This window comes from Cyanistes caeruleus, chromosome 33 (genome assembly GCF_971803275.1).
Source record: "Cyanistes caeruleus chromosome 33, bCyaCae1.hap1.1, whole genome shotgun sequence".
In the NCBI taxonomy this organism is placed as follows: domain Eukaryota; kingdom Metazoa; phylum Chordata; class Aves; order Passeriformes; family Paridae; genus Cyanistes; species Cyanistes caeruleus.
In genome coordinates, this window is record NC_141734.1 from 299,556 (window position 1) to 319,015 (window position 19,460).

General features: G+C 39.5%; 1 gene segment (V, D, J or C); it reads left to right on the top strand.

Moving 5' to 3' along the window:
* Positions 1 to 1,267: 1,267 nt before the first annotated feature.
* LOC111942995 (Ig mu chain C region-like) lies at positions 1,268 to 18,765 on the top strand. The segment is given in 6 exon segments: positions 1,268 to 1,275; positions 5,873 to 5,961; positions 13,311 to 13,604; positions 14,685 to 15,014; positions 16,590 to 16,922; positions 18,292 to 18,765. Coding segments are annotated over 6 exon segments (1,458 nt in total).
* The last annotated feature ends 695 nt before the right edge of the window (positions 18,766 to 19,460 follow it).

Consider the following 19,460-nt stretch of genomic DNA (forward strand, 5'->3'; position numbering starts at 1 on the left):
GTTGGTCATGGTCGGGTTGGGTTGGTCATGGTTGGGTTGAGTGGTCACGGTTGGCTGGAAGAGGAAGAGGGGGTTGGGTTGGTCATGGTTGAGTTGAGTTGAGTTGGTCATGGTTGAGTTGAGTTGAGTTGGGTTGAGTTGGGTTGGATTGAGTTGGTCACGGTTGAGTTGGGTTGGTCATGGTTGGCTGGAAGAGGAAGAGGGGGTTGGGTTGGTCATGACTGAGTTGAGTTGATTTGGGTTGGGCTGGTCATGGTTGGGTTGGGTTGGTCATGGTTGGGTTGAGTTGGGTTGAGTTGAGTTGAGTTGAGTTGGGTTGAGTTGGGTTGAGTTGAGTTGAGTTGGGTTGAGTTGGTCACGGTTGACTGGAAGAGGAAGAGGGGGTTGTGTTGGGTTGGGTTGAGTTGAGTTGAGTTGGGTTGAGTTGGTTTGGGTTGGGTTGGTCATGGTTGAGTGGAAGAGGAAGAGGGGGTTGTGTTGATCATGGTTGAGTTGAGTTGGGTTGAGTTGAGTTGAGTTGAGTTGGGTTGAGTTGGTTTGGGTTGAGTTGGTCATGGTTGAGTTGAGTTGAGTTGAGTTGGTCATGGTTGGGTGGAAGACGAAGAGGGGGTTGGGTTGGTCACGGTTGGGTTGGGTTGGTTTGGTCATGGTTGAGTTGAGTTGAGTTGAGTTGGGTTGAGTTGGGTTGAATTGGTCATGGTTGAGTTGGGTTGGGTTGGGTTGGGTTGGGTTGGGTTGGGTTGGGTTGAGTTGAGTTGAGTTGGGTTGGATTGAGTTGGTCATGGTTGGGTGGAAGAGGAGAAAGGGGTTGGGTTGGTCATGGTTGAGTTGAGTTGGGTTGAGTTGGGTTGAGTTGGTTTGGGTTGGGTTGGTCATGGTTGAGTGGAAGAAGAAAAGGGGGTTGAGTTGGTCATGGTTGAGTTGAGTTGAGTTGAGTTGAGTTGGTCACGGTTGGGTGGAAGAAGAAAAGGGGGTTGAGTTGGATTGGGTTGGGTTGCGTTGAGTTGAGTTGGTCATGGTTGAGTTGAGTTGAGTTGAGTTGAGTTGAGTTGAGTTGAGTTGAGTTGAGTTGAGTTGGATTGGGTTGGGTTGGGTTGAGTTGAGTTGAGTTGAGTTGGGTTGGGTTGGGTTGGTCATGGTTGGGTGGAAGAGGAAGAGGGGTTTGTGTTGGGTTGAGTTGGTCATGGTTGGGTTGAATTGGGTTGGGTTGGGTTGGTTTGGTTGAGTTCGGTTGGGTTGGGTTGGTCATGGTTGGGTTGGGTTGGTCATGGTTGGGTTGGTTTGGTTGAGTTGGGTTGAGTTGAGTTGGGTTGGTCATGGTTGGGTTGGTTGAGTTGGGTTGAGTCGGTTTGGGTTGGTTTGGGTTGGTTTGGGTTGGTTTGGGTTGGTTTGGGTTGAGTTGGGTTTGGTTGAGTTGGGTAGGTTCTGGTTGGGTTGGGTTGGTTTCGGTTCCTCACCGTTTGGAAAGTTCCGGATGCTACCGGAAGCGCTGGGGGCGGTCTTGGAACCTTCTGGATGGAGCTGGAGACCCTCCCATGGCCATGGGGACCCTCCCATGAAGGTCAAGACCCTCAGGATGGATCCAGAACCTTCTGGAAGCCCCTCAGGACCCTCAGGATGGATCCAGAACCTTCTGGAAGCCCCTCAGCACCCTCAGGATGGATCCAGAACCTTCTGGAAGTTCCTCAACACCTTCAGGATGGATCCAGAACCTTCTGGAAGAACCTCAGGAACCTCAGGATGGATCCAGAACCTTCTGGAAGCCCCTCAGGACCCTCAGGATGGATCCAGAACCTTCTGGAAGCCCCTCAGGACCCTCAGGATGGATCCAGAACCTTCTGGAAGCCCCTCAGGAACCTCAGGATGGATCCAGAACCTTCTGGAAGCCCCTCAGGAACCTCAGGATGGATCCAGAACCTTCTGGAAGAAGAAAATGATAAAATTTGAAGGAAAAAATGGGAAAAAAAAGGAGAAAAATTGGGGGAAAAACCGAAAAAAAGGAGAAAATCCGAAGAAAAAGTGGAAAAAAAGAGACGGAATTTGGGGGGAAAGTGGAAAAAAAGAGAAAATTTGGGATAAAAATGGGAAAAAAAGAGACAAAATTAAAGGGGAAAGTGGGAAAAAAAGATGATTTTGGGGTAAAAACAGAGAAAAAAAAGATAACTTGAAGAAAAATGGAAAAAAAAGGAGAAAATTTGGGGGGAAAGTGAAATAAAAACAGAAAATTTGAAGAAAAAATAGGAAAAGATAGAAAATTTGGGGCAAAAATGGTTAAAAGTCCCAAAATTCCTCTGGATTTGGTTCCAAAAAGACCCCAAAAAATCAAATGCGGCCAAATTTGGGTCAAAAAGGGGAAAAAAAGAGACTATTTTATTTTATTTCATTTTATTTCATTTTATTTCATTTTATTTCATTTTATTTTATTTTATTTTATTTTATTTTATTTTATTTTATTTTATTTTATTTTATTTTATTTTATTTTATTTTATTTTATTTTATTTTATTTTATTTTATTTTATTTTATTTTATTTTATTTTATTTTATTTTCATTTCATTTCATTTCATTTCATTTCATTTCATTTCATTTCATTTTTTTATTTCCATTTTTTCCCCTTTCCCGGTTTTTTTTCCCCAATTTCCATTTTGGGTTTTTTTTTCTTTATTCCCATTTTTTTCCCGATTTTTCCCGATTTCTCCCCAATTCCCGATTTTTTCCCCAATTCCCGTTTTTTTCCCCAATTCCCGATTTTCCCCAATTCCCGGTTTTTTTTTCTTTATTCCCGTTTTTTCCCCCCAATTCCCGTTTTTTTCTTTATTCACGCTTTTTTTCCCCAAATCCCTTTTTATTTCAAAATTCCCGGTTTTTTTCCCCAATTCCAGATTTACCCCAATTCCCGACTTTTTTCTCCAATTCCCGTTTATTTTTCTTTATTCCCGTTTTTTCCAAATTCCCATTTTTCCCCCAATTCCTTTTTTTTTCTTTATCCCCGTTTTTTTCCCCAATTCCCGTTTTTTTTCTTTATTCCCGATTTTTCCCCAATTCACTTTTTTTTCCCCAATTCCCGATTTCCCCCAATTCCCGATTTTTCCCCCCAATTCCCGTTTTTTTCCCCAATTCCCGTTTTTTTAATTAATTCCCGTTTTTTTCCCCCAATTCCCTTTTTTTTTCTTTATTCCCGATTTTTCCCCAATTCACCTTTTTTTTTCCCCAATTCCCGATTTCCCCCAATTCCCGATTTTTTCCCCCCAATTCCCGTTTTTTTTCTTTATTCCCGTTTTTTCCCCAATTCCCGTTTTTTCCCCCAATTCCCGTTTTTTTCTTTATTCCCGTTTTTTTCCCCAATTCCCGTTTTTTTCTTTATTCCCGGTTTTTTTCCCCAATTCCCGATTTCCCCCAAATCCCCTTTTTTCCCCCCAATTCCCGTTTATTTTTCCTCCATCCCGTTTTTTCCCGATTCCGCCGTTTTTCCCCCCAAAACCGGGCCGGGGTTTTTTGTCCTCTCGGTGTCACCGTGGGAGCGGCCCCGGCGCGGGCGCTGCTGCTGCTCCCGGGGGCTCGCGCGGCCACAAAAACCCCAAAACCCCCGGAATTCACCCCAAAACACAACCGGGACCTCAGCGCAAAATCCCGCCGGGATTTCGACCCAAAATCCCGAATTTTACCCCAAAAATCCTGAATTTTGCCCAAAAATCCCCGGATTTTCCCCAAAATCCACGAATTTCTCCCCAAAAATCCTGAATTTTGCCCAAAAATCCCCGGATTTAAACCCAAAATCCCCGAATTTCTCCCCAAAATTCACGAATTTCACACCAAAATCAGCGAATTTTAACCCAAAATCCACCCGGGATTTCCTCCCAAAATCCCTGAATTTTACCCCAAAAACCCCAAATTTCACCTCAAAATCCCGAATTTTTCCCCAAAATCCACGGATTTCCACCAAAAAAACCCGATTTTTTTCCCAAAAACCCCAGATTTTACCCGAAAATTTGGGTAATTTCGGGATTTTTGACTCTTTTTTCCCAAAATTTGGGTTTATTTCGGGAAGTTTTGGGTCATTTTTGATCCAAATTTTGGTTAAATTCGGGTTTTTTGGAGTTTTTTCACCCGAATTTGGGATTTTTTGCAGCCGTTTTGACCCAAATTTGGGGCAATTTCGGGTTTTTTGACAATTTTTCTCCTCGATTTTGGGTGATTTTGGCGTTTTTCAGCATTTTTGACCCAAATTTGGGACAATTTGGGATCTTTTAGGAACATTTTTCACCCTAATTTCGAGATTTTTGTGTATTTTGCCCTAAATTTGGGGTAATTTTGGGGAGTTTTGGAGCATTTTTCACCATTTTTGGGTAATTTCGGGGTTTTTTAGCATTTTTCACCAAATTTTGGGTAATTTCGATTTTTTAAAGCATTTTTTATTCTAATTTGGGGTAAATTCGGGGTTTTTGATTATTTTTGCCCAAAATTTGGGCAATTTCGGGTGGGTTTTGGACATTTTTTTGCCCCAAATTTGGGGAAACTTCGAGTTCTTGGAGCATTTTTTGCCTCAATTTTGGGCAATTTCGGGTTTTTTTGACATTTTTACCAAACCCGCGATTATTTTTTTGCCTTTTTTTCCCTCTTTTGACCCATATTTTTCTTTTTTTTTTCCTTTTTGTCACTTTTCACCCCAAATTCCCGCTCGCTTTTGCCATCCCTGACCTAAATTCGTAAAATTTCTCATCTTTTTTACCTTTTTCCCCCCAAATTTGGGTTGATTTTGTCACTTTTCCTCATTTTCCCCCAAATCCCCTCAAATTTTTCCCGCTTTTCCCTCTTTTTGACCCAAAATCTCCTCATTTCCCCCCATTTCCACCTCAAAAAAATCACAAAAAATTCCCATTTCCCGATGTTTTACACAAAATAAAAACTCTCCCCAAAATTTCCCCGATTTTTTCCCGTTTTCCCCATTTTTTCCCATTTTTCCCTTTTTCCCTTGAAATCCACCCAAAAAAAAAACCCCCAAAAATCGCATTTTTTCCCCCCAAAATCCCTCAATTCCCACATTCCCCCCCATTTTCCTTTTTTCCCGATTTTCCCTCTTTTTCCCCCAAAATCCCGATTTTTTTCTCCCCTTCCCGCCCCCCAAAAAACCCCAATTTTCACCTTTTTCACCCCAAAATCACCAAAATCACGATTTCCCCCCATTTTCCCTCCCAATTTCCTCATTTTCCACCCAAATTTCCACTTTTTTCCCCTTTTTCTCCCTTTTTCTTTCCCTCGCCCCCAAAACCTCCCTAAAAACCCAATTTTTACCTTTTTTCACCCAAATATGAGGAAAAAAATCCCAAAAATCGCCAAAATTACGATTTTTTCACCAAAATTTCCCAATTTTTCCCTGTTTTTTCCCATTTTTCCCCTCTTTTCCTCCTCCCCTCCCCCTCCTTTTCTCCCGCCGTCAAAACCTTTAAAAAAATCCCAATTTCCACCCAAAAATGAGAAAAAAATTCCCAAAAATCACCAAAATCACCAATTTCTCCCCAAATTTCCCTTTTTTCCCCAATTTTCCCCAATTTTCCCCATTTTTCCCCTCCCCCCACCCTCCCCTCCCCCTCCTTTACCCCCTCCCCCAAACCCCCTTAAAAAAACCCCATTTTTACCCTTTTTCACCCCAATTTGACCAAAAAATTTTTAAAAAATCACCAAAATCACCCATTTTTCCCCAAAATTTCAACATTTTCCCCTATTTTTTCCCCAAATTTCCCAATTTTTTCCCCATTTTTCCCCCTCCCCCTCCCTCAAACCCCCCTAAAAAAAAAAAAACAACAAAAAACCGGCGTTTTTTAACATTTTTTCCCAAATTTTCCCAAAATCGGGGTTTTTTACCCCAAAATCGAGGTTTTTGCGCGGGTTCCCCGCGGGCCCCGCCCACCGTGGGTCTCCTATTGACGCCTGGGGCAGCGGAACGACGGTCACGGTGTCCAGCGGTGAGTCCCGACCCCAAAATCGCCGTTTTTCCACCCAAAATTCGAATTTTTCACCCTCAAAAACCCCCCGTTGAAACCGCGATTTTGGCGGGAAAAATCGGGATTTTGGCGGGAAAATCCCGGGGTTCCCCGGCGGGAAAATGGGGGTTTTGGCGGGAAAAAAAAAAATCTCGGTTTATTTTTCGACCCAAAATTGATTTTTTTTTTTTTTTTGGGTGGAAATTCGGTGTTTTTGGGGTTTTTTTGGGGTTGGATTTAAAGGGAAATTTCTGAGGGGTTTGGGGTGAAAAAAGTCGATTTTAGGGGTTTTATTTTGGGCGAAAATTTTGGTTTTTTGGGGGTGAAAATTTGAATTTTTTTTGGCTTAAAATTTGATATTTTTTGGCTTAAAATTTGATTTTTTTTGGCTAAAAATTTGATTTTTTCTTGGCTTAAAATTTGATTTTTTTGGCTAAAAATTTGATTTTTTCTTGGCTTAAAATTTGATTTTTTCTTGGCTTAAAATTTGAATTTTTTTGGCTTAAAATTTGATTTTTTTTGGCTCAAAATTTGATATTTTTTTGGTGAAAATTTTGATATTTTTTTTGGTTAAAATTTGGGGGTTTTATTCGTTAAAATTTGATTTATTTTTTGGGTGAAAATCTGAATTTTTTTCGGTTAAAATTTGATTTATTTCGGTTAAAAAATTCGATTTTTTATTCGTTAAAATTTGATTTATTTTGGTAAAAATTCGATTTTTTTCGGTTAAAATTTGATTTTTTTATCCCTTAAAGTTTGATTTATTTTGAGTGAAAATTTGATTTTTTTATTCGTTAAAATTTGAAATTTTTGGGGGTTAAAATTTGATTTATTTTGGTAAAAAATTCGATTTTTTTATTCGTTAAAAATTAATATTTTTTTTTGGTGAAAATTTGATATTTTTTGGGTTAAAATTTGATAAATTTTTATTCGTTAAAATCTGATTTATTTTGGGTGAAAATTTGACTTTTTTCGGTCCAAACCCGGCGATTTTTTGAGGCAAAAATTTTGACTTTTTAGGGTTATTTTTTAAGTAGACAAACGCGAATTTTGGGTCGAATTTAAGATTTAAAATTGAATTTTTTGGGGGGAGAATTGAGGGAGGATGGAGGAGGAAATTTGGGGTTAAAAAGTCAAATTTTGGGTAAAAATGTGATTTTTTGGGGGTTAAAAATTGATTTTTTGGGGTTTTTAAAGCGAGTTTTGGGGGAAAATGAGGAAATTTGGGAAATGAGATAAATTTGATATAAATTTGATATAAATTTTATATAAATTTGATATAAATTTGATATAAAATTGATATAAAATTGAGGGAAAATGGGAAAAAATGGGGAAAAAATGATTAAAAATGGAGAAAAAAATGAGGAAAAATGGAGAAAAATTGAGAAAAAAATTGAGGAAAAAAATGATAAAAAATGGTCAAAAATGGTGAAAAATGGGGAAAAAAATGAGAAAAAAATGAGAAAAAAATGAAATAAAATTGATAAAAATTGATTTAAAACAAGAGAAAAAAATGAGGAAAAATGGAGAAAAAATTGAGAAAAAATTGAGATAAAATAATTTAAAAATTGATATAAAATTGAGGAAAAAATGAGATTAAAAAAGAGAAAAAAAATGAGAAAAAAATTGAGAAAAAATGAAATAAAATTGATAAAAAATGATAAAATAAATGGAGAAAAAATGAGGAAAAAAATGTAAAAAATGATTAAAAAATTGAGATAAAATTGAGGAAAAAATGAGATAAAAAAGAGAAAAAATGAGAAAAAAATGAGAAAAAATGGAGAAAAGATTGAGATGAAATTAAGATAAAATTTAGATTAAAATGATAAAAAAATCGAGGAAAAATGGAGAAAAAATGAGAATAAAAAGAAATAAAATTGAGGAAAAAAATGATAAAAAATGAGATAAAATTGAGATAAAATTGAGATAAAATTGAGGAAAAAATGAGATAAAATGGAGAAAAAATGGAGAAAAAATGAGAAAAAAATTGAGATAAAAATGAGATAAAATCGAGAAAAAAATGAGATAAAATGGAGATAAAATGGAGAAAAATTGAGGAAAAAATGATTAAAAAAAGGAGAAAAAATGGAGAAAAAATAGAGAAAAAATGAGAAAAAATGAGAAAAAAAATGAGAAAAAAAATGAGATAAAATTGAGGAAAAAATTAGATAAAAAAGAAAAAAATGAGAAAAAAATGGGGAAAATATTGAGATAAAAATGAGATAAAATTAAGATAAAATTAAGAAAAAATTGAGAAAAAATTCATAAAGAAATGAGATAAAATTGAGATAAAAATGAGGAAAAATTAAGATAAAATTGAGATAAAGTGGAGAAAAATTGAGATTAAAAAAACAGAAAAAAATGAGAAAAAATGGAGAAAATATTGAGATATAATTGAGAAAAAATTGAGAAAAATTGAGATAAAATTAAGATAAAATTAAGATAAAATTAAGATAAAATGGTGAAAAAATTGAGAAAAAATGGAGAAAAAATGAGAAAAAAATTATAAAAAAATAGGGAAAAAATGGGGAAAAAATGAGAAAGAAATTGAGATAAAATTAAAGAAAAAATGAGATAAAAAAGAGAAAAAAAATGAGAAAAAATGGACAAAAAATTGAGATAAAATTGAGGTAAGATGGAGAAAAAAGTAAAAAAAAAAAATGAAATAAAATTGAGAAAAAATAATTTAAAAGTTGAGAAATAAAGGAGGAAAAATGGAGAAAAAATTGAGGTAAAATTGAGAAAAAAATTGAAAAAAAATGAAGAAAAAATGGAGAAAAAGAATTAAAAAGAAATAAAAGAGAAATCAAAGAAATAAAAGAGATAAAATTGGGTTAAAAAGGGAAATAAATGGAATTAAATCGAATTTTAAAGGGATATTTTTTTTAAATGGAGAAAATTGAATTTAATGGGGAAAAAATCTGGAGTTGAATTAAAGGAAATTAAATTGAAATAAATTAATTGGCTCGAAATGAAATTAAAATAAAATTCGATTTAATTTAATTCGATTTAATTCAGTTTAATTCGATTTAATTCAATTGAATTCGATTTAGTTTAATTAAAATTAATTTAATTCGATTTAATTTAGTATAATTTAGTTTAGTTCAATTTAATTTAATTTAATTTAATTTAATTTAGTTTAATTTAAAAAATAAAATAAAGCAATCAATTAAGTTAATTCAAGTTAAATTAAATTAAATTAAATTAAATCGAATAAATTCAAAGAAAATGAAAGAAAAGGGTTAAATTAATTTAAATTTAAGTTGAATTAAGTTAAATTAATTAAAATAAAATAAATTAAAGTAAAAGAAAAGAAAATAATTAAATTGAATTTAAACAAAGTTAAATTAAATTAAATTAAATTAAAATAAAATAAAATATAGTAAAAAAAATAATACAATTAAATTAAATTAAATTAACTTAAATCAAATCAAATTAAATTTAATTTAAAAAACCAGAAAAATAAATTTAAAAATAAACAAAAAACCTTTAAAAATAATCAAATAACCCCAAAAAAACCCAATTAAAAATCAATTAAAAAAATCCAATTAAATCCCTTTTTTTACCCCAAAAGTGGAACCGACCCAAAAAGGGGAAATTTGGCCTCAAAATTCTTTCGGTTCCCACCCAAAATAACCCCGGGGAGGTTTCGAAAACAACAAAAAAAGGAGAAGTTTGGGGCTTTTTTGGGGCCAAATTTCCCCTTTTTGGGGTGGAAAACAACACCTGGGAGAGAGAAAAATTCAAATTATGGGTGTTTGGGGAAAAAATTTGAATTTTGGGGTGAAAATGGGGAAAAATTAGATTTTTTGTAGGGAAAAATTGAATTTTTAGGGGGAAAAAATTGAATTTTGGGTTGAAAAAGCGATTTTTTTTAAAGAGAAAAATTCGATTTTGGGGGGATTTTAAGGAGAAAAAATCGAATTTTGGGGTAAAAAGGAGATTTTTGTGCAGAAAAATTCGATTTTGGGCGATTTTAGGGGAAAAAAGAGATTTTTAGTGTTTTTATTTAATGCCGGGGATTTTAATGGGGTTCGTTGGTTTTAATTGGGTTTTAATTGGGTTTTAATTGAGATTTAATTGAGATTTAATTTAGATTTAAATGAATTTTGATTGAGTTTTGAGATTTAATTGAATTTTAATTTAGATTTAATCGAATTTTGATTGAGATTTGAGATTTAATTGAATTTTAATTGAGATTTTATTGAGATTTAATTGACTTTTAATTGAATATTGATTGAGATTTAAGTGAGATTTAATTGAGATTTAAATGAGATTTATTTTAGATTTAATTTAGATTTAATTTAGATTTAATTTAGATTTTATATAGATTAAATTGAGATTTAATTGAGATTTAATTTAGATTTAATTTAGATTTGAGATTTAACTGAGATTTAATTGAATTTTAATTGAATTTTAATTGAATTTTAATTGAATTTAATTCAGTTTTATTTACTTTAATTAATTTTAATTGAATTTAATTCCGTTTTAATTGAATTTTAATTGAATTTAACTCGGTTTAATTGGCTTCAATTAATTTTATTCGTTTTATTTGGTTTTAATTTAATTCGATGATTAATTATAGCTTTTATTTAGTTTTAATCGGTTTTATTTCATTTTAATTGCTTTTAATTGCTTTTAATTTGGTTTATTAGGGTTTTAATTGATTTTAATTGGTTTTATTTTGTTTTATTAGGCTTTTAATTGGTTTTAATTGGTTTTCATTGGTTTTCATTTGATTTAATTTGATTTAATTTGGTTTATTAGGCTTTTAACTGGTTTTAATTTATTTTAATTTATTTTTATTCGTTTTAGATAGAATTAATTTTGTTTTAATCAGTTTTAATTTGGCTTCTCTCGGTTTTTAATCCATTATTAACGGATTTGAATCGATTATTAATGGATTTTAATAGGATTTAATCACATTTTAATCGAATTTAATCGGATTTTAATCGAATTTAATCGGATTTTTAATCGATTATTAATGCGTTTTGATCAATTATTAATGGGTTTTAATCTAATTCAATTGATTTCTATTAGTCCTTTTAAGTGGATATTAGGAATTAATAATAATTAGAAATTATTAGGAATTATTAGGAATAATCAGGAATAATCAGGAATAATTAGGAATAATTAGGAATAATTAGGAATAATTAGGAAATCAGAGGAAATCATTAGAAATAATTGCATTAATTAACGGCAATCACTAATAACCGCTGTTAATTCCTAATGACTGCCGTTAATTAACGCTAATTAATCGGGGGATTATTAGGGGCTGATTAATTGCGATTAATGAGAGGAATTTGGGTCTGGACTGGTTTTAACTGGTTTTTACTGGTTTGTACTGGTTTTAACTGGTTCTAACTGGTTTGGACGGGTCCTGGACTGGTTTTTACTGGTCTGAACTGGTTTGAACTGGTTTGGACTGGTTTTAACAGGTTTGGACTGGTTCTAACTGGTTTTTACTGGTTTTTACTGGTTTGGACTGGTTTGGACTGGTTTGGACTGGTTTTTACTGGTCTGGACTGGTCCTGTACCAGTTTGGACTGGTTTTAACTGGTTTTTACTGGTTTATACTGGTCTGAACTGGTTTATACTGGTAAAGCTGGGGTGGCTAAGGGTGCTGGTACTGGTTTATACTGGTTTATACTGGTTTTTACTGGTCTGGACTGGTTTGGACTGGTTTGGACTGGTTTATACTGGTTTGGACTGGTCTGAACTGGTTTTTACTGGTCTGGACTGGTTTGGACTGGTCTGGACTGGTCTATACTGGTTTATACTGGTAAAGCTGGGGTGGCTGTGGGTGCCAGTACTGGTTTATACTGGTTTATACTGGTTTATACTGGTTTTTACTGGTCTGGACTGGTCTGGACTGGTTTCGACTGGTCTGAACTGGTTTGGACTGGTTTGGACTTTTTTGGACTGGTCTATACTGGTTTATACTGGTAAAGCTGGGGTAGCTGAGGGTGCCAGTACTGGTTTATACTGGTTTATACTGGTTTGGACTGGTTTTTACTGGTCTGGACTGGTTCGTACCGGTCTGAACCAGTTTGTACTGGTTTCTACTGGTTTGGACTGGTTTGGACTGGTTTGAACTGGTCTGGACTGGTTCGGACTGGTCTGAACCAGTTTGTACTGGTTTATACTGGTTTAGACTGGTTTATACTGGTTTATACTGGTTTATACTGGTTTATACTGGTCTGAACTGGTCTATACTGGTAAAGCTGGGGTGGCTGCGGGTGCTGGTACTGGTTTGTACTGGTTTATACTGGTTTGGACTGGTCTGGACTGGTTTGGACTGGTTTGGACTGGTCTGAACTGGTCTATACTGGTAAAGCTGGGGTGGCTGAGGGTGCCAGTACCGGTTTATACTGGTTTATACTGGTTTATACTGGTCTGCACTGGTTTGGGCTGGTTTGGACTGGTTCGGACTGGTTTGGACTGGTTTGGACTGGTCTGAACTGGTCTATACTGGTAAAGCTGGGGTGGCTGTGGGTGCTGGTACTGGTCTGGACTGGTTTATACTGGTTTATACTAGTTTTTACTGGTCTGGACTGGTTTGGACTGGTCTGGACTGGTCCGGACCGGTCTATACTGGTCTATACTGGTAAAGCTGGGGTGGCTGCAGGTGCTGGTACTGGTTTGTACTGGTTTATACTGGTTCGGACTGGTCTGGACTGGTTTGGACTGGTTTGGACTGGTCTGAACTGGTCTATACTGGTAAAGCTGGGGTGGCTGAGGGTGCCAGTACCGGTTTATACTGGTTTATACTGGTCTGGACTGGTTTGGGCTGGTTTGGACTGGTTTGGACTGGTTCGGACTGGTTTGGACTGGTTTGGACTGGTTTGGACTGGTTTGGACTGGTCTGAACTGGTCTATACTGGTAAAGCTGGGGTGGCTGCGGGTGCTGGTACTGGTCTGGACTGGTTTATACTGGTTTTTACTGGTCTGGACTGGTTTGGGCTGGTTTGGACTGGTCTGGACTGGTTCGTACTGGTTTGGACTGGTCTGGACTGGTCTATACTGGTCTATACTGGTAAAGCTGGGGTGGCTGTGGGTGCCAGTACCGGTTTATACTGGTTTATACTGGTTTATACTGGTTTATACTGGTTTATACTGGTTTATACTGGTCCGTACCGTTCCAAACCCCGACGCTTTTTCCCGCCAAAACCAGGGCGGGAAAACCTCCGGAATCCCCGCCAAAATAAATAATCCCGGCCAAAAAACTTCCCGCCAAAAAAACTTCCCGCCAAAAAAATTTCCCGCCAAAAAACATTCCCCTTTTTTTCCTCCCCCACCATGGAATTTTCCGGAATTTTCTCCCCCCCCAGGCTCCGCCCGGGCCCCGGATCTGTTCCCGCTGTCGCCCTGCGGCTCCGGCACGGCGTTCTCGGTGGGCTGCGTGGCCGTGGGCTTCACGCCGCCGCCCGTCGGCTTCGCCTGGCGCGACCGGGAGAACCGGAGCGCGCCGGGAGCCGCCATCTTCCCGCCGGTGCGGAGTTCCGGAAGGTTCCTGGCCGCCTCCCGGCTGGGAATGGAGCTGGAGGAGGGGAAGGGCCGGCAGCCCTTCTGGTGCCGGGCCGAGCACGCCCGGGGAAGCCGGAGTGTGCAGGTGTACAACCCAGGTGAGGCGCTTAATAACGCTCCTAATAATGGTCCTAATAATCTCTAATAATTGGTCAAAAATCCCGGAAAAATATCCCTTAAAATGGCCCAAAAATACCAGATTAATAGCCCTAATAATAGCGCTAATAATGGTCCAAATATCCCAAAGAAATAGCCGAAATAATGGCATTAATATCCCTAATAATGGTCCTAATAATGGCCCCAAAATCCCAGGAAAATATCCCTTGAAATGGCCCAAAAATCCCAGATTAATAGCCCTAATAATAGCCCTAATAATAGCCCTAATATCCCTAATAATGGCCAAAAAATCCCAGATTAATATCCCTAATAATGGCCAAAAAATCCCAGATTAATATCCCTAATAATAGCCCAAAAATCCCAGATTAATATCCCTAATAATGGCCAAAAAATCCCAGATTAATATCCCTAATAATGGCCAAAAAATCCCAGATTAATATCCCTAATAATGGCCAAAAAATCCCAGATTAATATCCCTAATACTAGCCCAAAAATCCCAGATTAATAGCCCTAATAATGGCCAAAAAATCCCAGATTAATATCCCTAATAATAGCCCAAAAATCCCAGATTAATAGCCCTAATAATGGCCAAAAAATCCCAGATTAATATCCCTAATAATAGCCAAAAAATCCCAGATTAATAGCCCTAATAATGGCCCTAATAATGGTCCTAATATCCCTAATAATGGTCCAAAAATTCCAGATTAATATCCCTTATAATAGCCCAAAAATCCCAGATTAATAGCCCTAATAATAGCCCTAATAATGGCCAAAATATCCCTAATAAGGGCCCAAAAATCCCAGATTAATATCCCTAATAACAGCCCTAATAACGGCTCAAAAATCCCAGATTAATAACCCTAATAATGGCCCTAATAATGCCCCAAAAATCCCAAATAACATCCCTAAAATCCTAAATAAATACCCCAAATTAACAACCCAAAATCCAAACTCCAAACCCCAAAACCCCAAAACCCCAAAAACCCCAAAAAACCCCCAAAAATCCCCAAAAACCCCCAAAACCTCCCCAAAAAAACCCCATTTTTTTTATCCCCCACCAGGTCCCGGCTCCCTCCTCCCTCCCGTGACCCTCCTCACCCTCCACCCCCCGTCCCGCGAGGAATTCCAAGGTCCCTACCGGAACTCCACCCTCCTCTGCCGCATCCGCGGCTCCCGGCCACGCCCCGGCCACGCCCCCATCCTCTGGCTCCGCAACGGCGCCCCCCTGAGCGACGGCGCCACCCCGGAAGCGCCGGCGGTGGAAGGTCCCGGAATCTTCGTCACCGGCAGCCGGCTGGTGGTGACCGAGGCCGAGTGGGAGCGCGGCGACGTCTTCACCTGCCAGGCCGGCGAGGAGAGCAGGAACACCAGCAAGGCCATGGAGTGCGGATGTGAGTTCGGGTGGTTTTTTGGGGGGGAAATCCACGGATTTTGGGATTCCGGGGAGTTTTGGGGGGGGGAAATTCCCATTGGAGGAGGTCAAGGAATGGGGTTGGTTGGGTTGGGTTGGGTTGGGTTGGGTTGAGTTGGGTTGGGTTGGGTTGAGTTGGGTTGAGTTGAGCTGGGTTGAGTTGGGTTGGGTTTGGTTGAGTTGGGTTGAGTTGGGTTGGGTTGGGTTGAGTTGGGTTGGGTTGGTTGAGTTGTGTTGAGTTGGTTGAGTTGAGTTGGGTTGGGTTGGGATTGGTTGAGTTGGGTTGAGTTGGGTTTGGTTGAGTTGGGTTGGGTTAAGTTGGTTGAGTTGAGTTGAATTGGTTTAAGTGGGGTTGGGTTGGGTTGAGTTGGGTTGGATTGGGTTGTGTTGAGTTGGTTGAGTTGGTTGAGTTGAGTTGGGTTGAGTTGGTTGGGTTGAGTTGAGTTGGGTTGAGTTGGGTTGAGTTGGTTGGGTTGGGTTGAGTTGGGTTGGGTTGGGTTGAGTTGGTTGAGTTGAGTTGAGTTGGGGTTTTTCCATAAATTCCCAAAAATTGCTGAAAATCCCAATTTTTCCCAAAAATATTCCCCAGCTTTAATGGTTTAGCACCTCAAGATTCCCATAAAATTGAAAAATTCCCATAAATCATATTTTTCCTTAAAATAATCCAAATTTTCAAGTTTTAGCACCTCAAGATACCCATAAAACTGAAAAATTCCCAAAAAACCCTTTTTTTTTTCCCTAAAATAATCCTGATTTTAAGGATTTAGCACCCTGATATTCCCAAAAACACATAAAATCTACATAAATCAATTTTTTACCCAAAAGAAGACCCAATTTCAAGGGTTTAGCACCTTGAAATTCCCAGAAGTCAATTTTTTCCTTAAAAGAATCCAAATTTTCAGGTTTTAGCACCTCAAAATTCCCAGAAATCCCTTTTTTCCTACCAAAACCACCATGAAGGGTCATCCAGTTGACCACTGACCATCACCAGTGGTCATTTTGGGTGGAAACCACCCAAAACCACCATCAAAGATCATCCATTTGACCACTGGCCAACCCCAATGGTCATTTTGGGTGGAAACCACTCAAAACCATGATCAAAGATCTTCCAGTTGACCACTGGCCATCACCAGAGGTCATTTTGGGTGGAAACCACCCAAAACCACCATCAAAGATCATCCATTTGACCACTGGCCAACCCCAATGGTCATTTCGGGTGGAAACCTCAAAAAATCATCAAGAAAGATCTTCCAGTTGACCACAGGTCAACCCCAATGGTCATTTTGGGTGGAAAAACCCCAAAACCACCACTGAGGATCTCCCAGTTGACCAATGGCCATCTCCAGTGGTCATTTTGGGTGGAAACCACTCAAAACCACCATTGAGGATCTCCAAATTGACCACTGGCCAACCCCAATGGTCATTTTGGGTGGAAAAACCCCAAAACCACCACTGAGGATCTTCCAGTTGACCACTGGCCATCACCAGAGGTCATTTTGGGTGGAAACCACCCAAAACCACCCTCAAAGTTCATCCAGCTGACCCCGCCCCACAGATGACCAACCCCTGAGCGCCAGCGACATCCGGGTGGAGACGGTGGCGCCGCTCTTCGCCGACATCTTCCGGGACCAGGCGGCGCGGCTGACGTGCCGCGTCTCCAACCTGGCGGCCGGCGGCGAGGGCCTGGAGGTCACGTGGCTCAACGAGGAAGGGGAAGCCCTGGCCACCAAGATGGCGGCGCCGGCGCTGCAGCCCAACGGGTTGCTGGCGGCCGAGGGCGTGGCCACGGTCAGCGTCGAGGCCTGGGAGTCCGGCCAGGTCTTCACGTGCCGAGTGACCCACCCCGAGCTGCTCTTCCCCAGGGAGGTGACCATGAGGAAGAGCACGGGTGAGTTCCGGAAGCGGGAAACGGGGATTCAAGATGGCGGAAGGTTGGGGTGGGAATACAAAATGGCCGAAGGTTGGGGTGGAATCCAAGATGGCGGAAAGTTGGGGTGGGAATCCAAGATGGCCGAAGATTGGGGTGGAATCCAAGATGGCGGAAAGTTGGGGTGGGAATCCAAGATGGCTGAAGGTTGTGGGGATCCAAGATGGCCGAAGGTTGGGGTGGAATCCAAGATGGCGGAAAGTTGGGGTGGGAATCCAAGATGGCAGAAAGTTGGGGTGGGAATCCAAGATGGCTGAAGGTTGTGGGGATTCAAGATGGCCGAAGGTTGGGGTGGAATCCAAGATGGAGGAAGTTTGGGGTGGGATCCAAGATGGCTGAAAGTGGGCGGGGTTTGGGATCCAAGATGGCCGAAATTCGGGTTGGAATCCAAGGTTTCCCCCCCCAAAACCCCCAAATTTTCCCCTCAAAAAATCCCAAATCCCCCCAAAATCCCCCAAAATTTCCCAAATTTTCCCCAAAATCACAAATTTCCCCCCAACCCCCCAAATTTCACCCCAAAAATCCCAAATTTCACCCCAAATCCCCCAAATTATCCCAAATTATCCCAAAATCCCCCCAAAATCCTCCAAATTTTCCCAAATCCCCCCAAAATCCCCCCAAAATCCCCCCAAATCCCCAAATTCCCCCCAAACCCCAATTTTTCACCCCAAAAATCCCAAATGCCCCCAAATTCCCCCCAAATTTCACCCAAATCCCCCAAATATCACCCCAAAAATCCCAAATATCACCCAAAAAATTCCAAATTTTCCCCCAAACCCCCAGATTTCCCAAATCCTCCCAAAATCCATCCAAATCCCCCCAAATCCCCAAATTTCACCCCAAAAATCCCAAACTTCCCCTTAAAATCCCCCCCAAAATCCCAAATATCACCCCAAAAATCCCAAATATCTCCCCAAAAACCCCAAATCTCACCCCAAATCTCACCCCAAATTTCACCCCCAAAATCCCAAACTTCACCCAAAAATCCCCCCAAAAAAACCCAATTTTTGAACCCAAAAATCCCAAATTTCACCCCAAGTTTCGCCTCCAAAAAATTCCAGATTTTTGCCCAAATTTCACCCCAAAAAATCCCAATTTTTGACCCCAAAAATCCCAAATTTCACCCCCAAAAAATCCCAAAGTTTACCCCAAAAATCCCAAATTTCACCCCAAATTTCACCCCCAAAATCCCAAACTTCACCCCAAATTCCCCCCCAAAAATCCCAATTTTTCACCCCAAAAATCCCAAATATCACCCCCCAAAAAAATCACAAATTTTTGCCCAAAAATCCCAAATTTCACCCCCAAAATCTCTCCTTCCTTTTCCCAGTTCCGGACGCGGCCCCGCCCACCGTGCACCTGCTGGCCCCACCCCCGGAGCAGCTGCGCCGCCGCACCTGGGCCACCCTCACCTGCCTCATCCTGGACTTCAACCCCCCGGACCTCCTCGTCCAATGGCTGAAGGACGGCCAGCCCCTCCCCTCCAGCCACGCCCTCACCTGGAAACCCCGCCCACAACCCAGCCACGCCCCTTCCGGCCACGCCCACCAGAGCGTCAGCACGCTGACGGTGCCGGCGCGGGATTGGGAGGGCGGCCATGTTTACACCTGCCTGGTGGGGCACGAGCGGCTGCCGCTGCGGCTGGCGCAGAAATCCCTGGATAAATCCGCCGGTAACCCCGCCCACCTCAACGTGTCCCTGGTGCTCAGCGACTCCGCCGCCGCCTGCTACTGAAATCCCCGTTTTTTACCCCCAAAAAATCGCACTTTTCTAGACGGAAATAAAGCGTTTTTTGCAAAAACAATATGGCGGCTCTAGACCAAACACTCGGTTTTCTTAGCTTGAAAATGGAGGTTTTTCAACAAAATTTGGCTTTTTTCACTCAAAAAGTTCCGTTTTGACCCCGTTTTCCCACAAAATTTGATTTTTACCCCCCAAAATTTGCACTTTTCTAGATGAAAATAAAGCGTTTTTTGCAAAAACAATATGGCGGCTCTAGACTAAAAACTCGGTTTTCTTAGCTTGAAAATGGAGGTTTTTCAACAAAATTTGGCTTTTTCCACTCAAAAAGTTCCGTTTTGACCCAGTTTTCCCACAAAATTTGATTTTTACCCCCAAAAAATCGCACTTTTCTAGACGGAAATAAAGCGTTTTTTGCAAAAACAAAATGGCGGCTCTAGATGCAAAACCCTGGTTTTTAGATGGAAAATTGAGGGGTTTTTTTCCCAAAAATTTGGCTTTTTCCACTCAAAAAGTTCCGTTTGGCCCCGTTTTCCCACAAAATTTGATTTTTACCCCCAAAAAATCGCACTTTTCTAGACTGAAATAAAGCGGTTTTTGCAAAAACAAAATGGCGGCTCTAGACCAAAAAGTCGGTTTTCTTAGCTTGAAAATGGAGGTTTTTCAACAAAATTTGGCTTTTTCCACTCAAAAAGTTCCGTTTAGACCCCGTTTTCCCACAAAATTTGATTTTTACCCCCAAAAAATCGCACTTTTCTA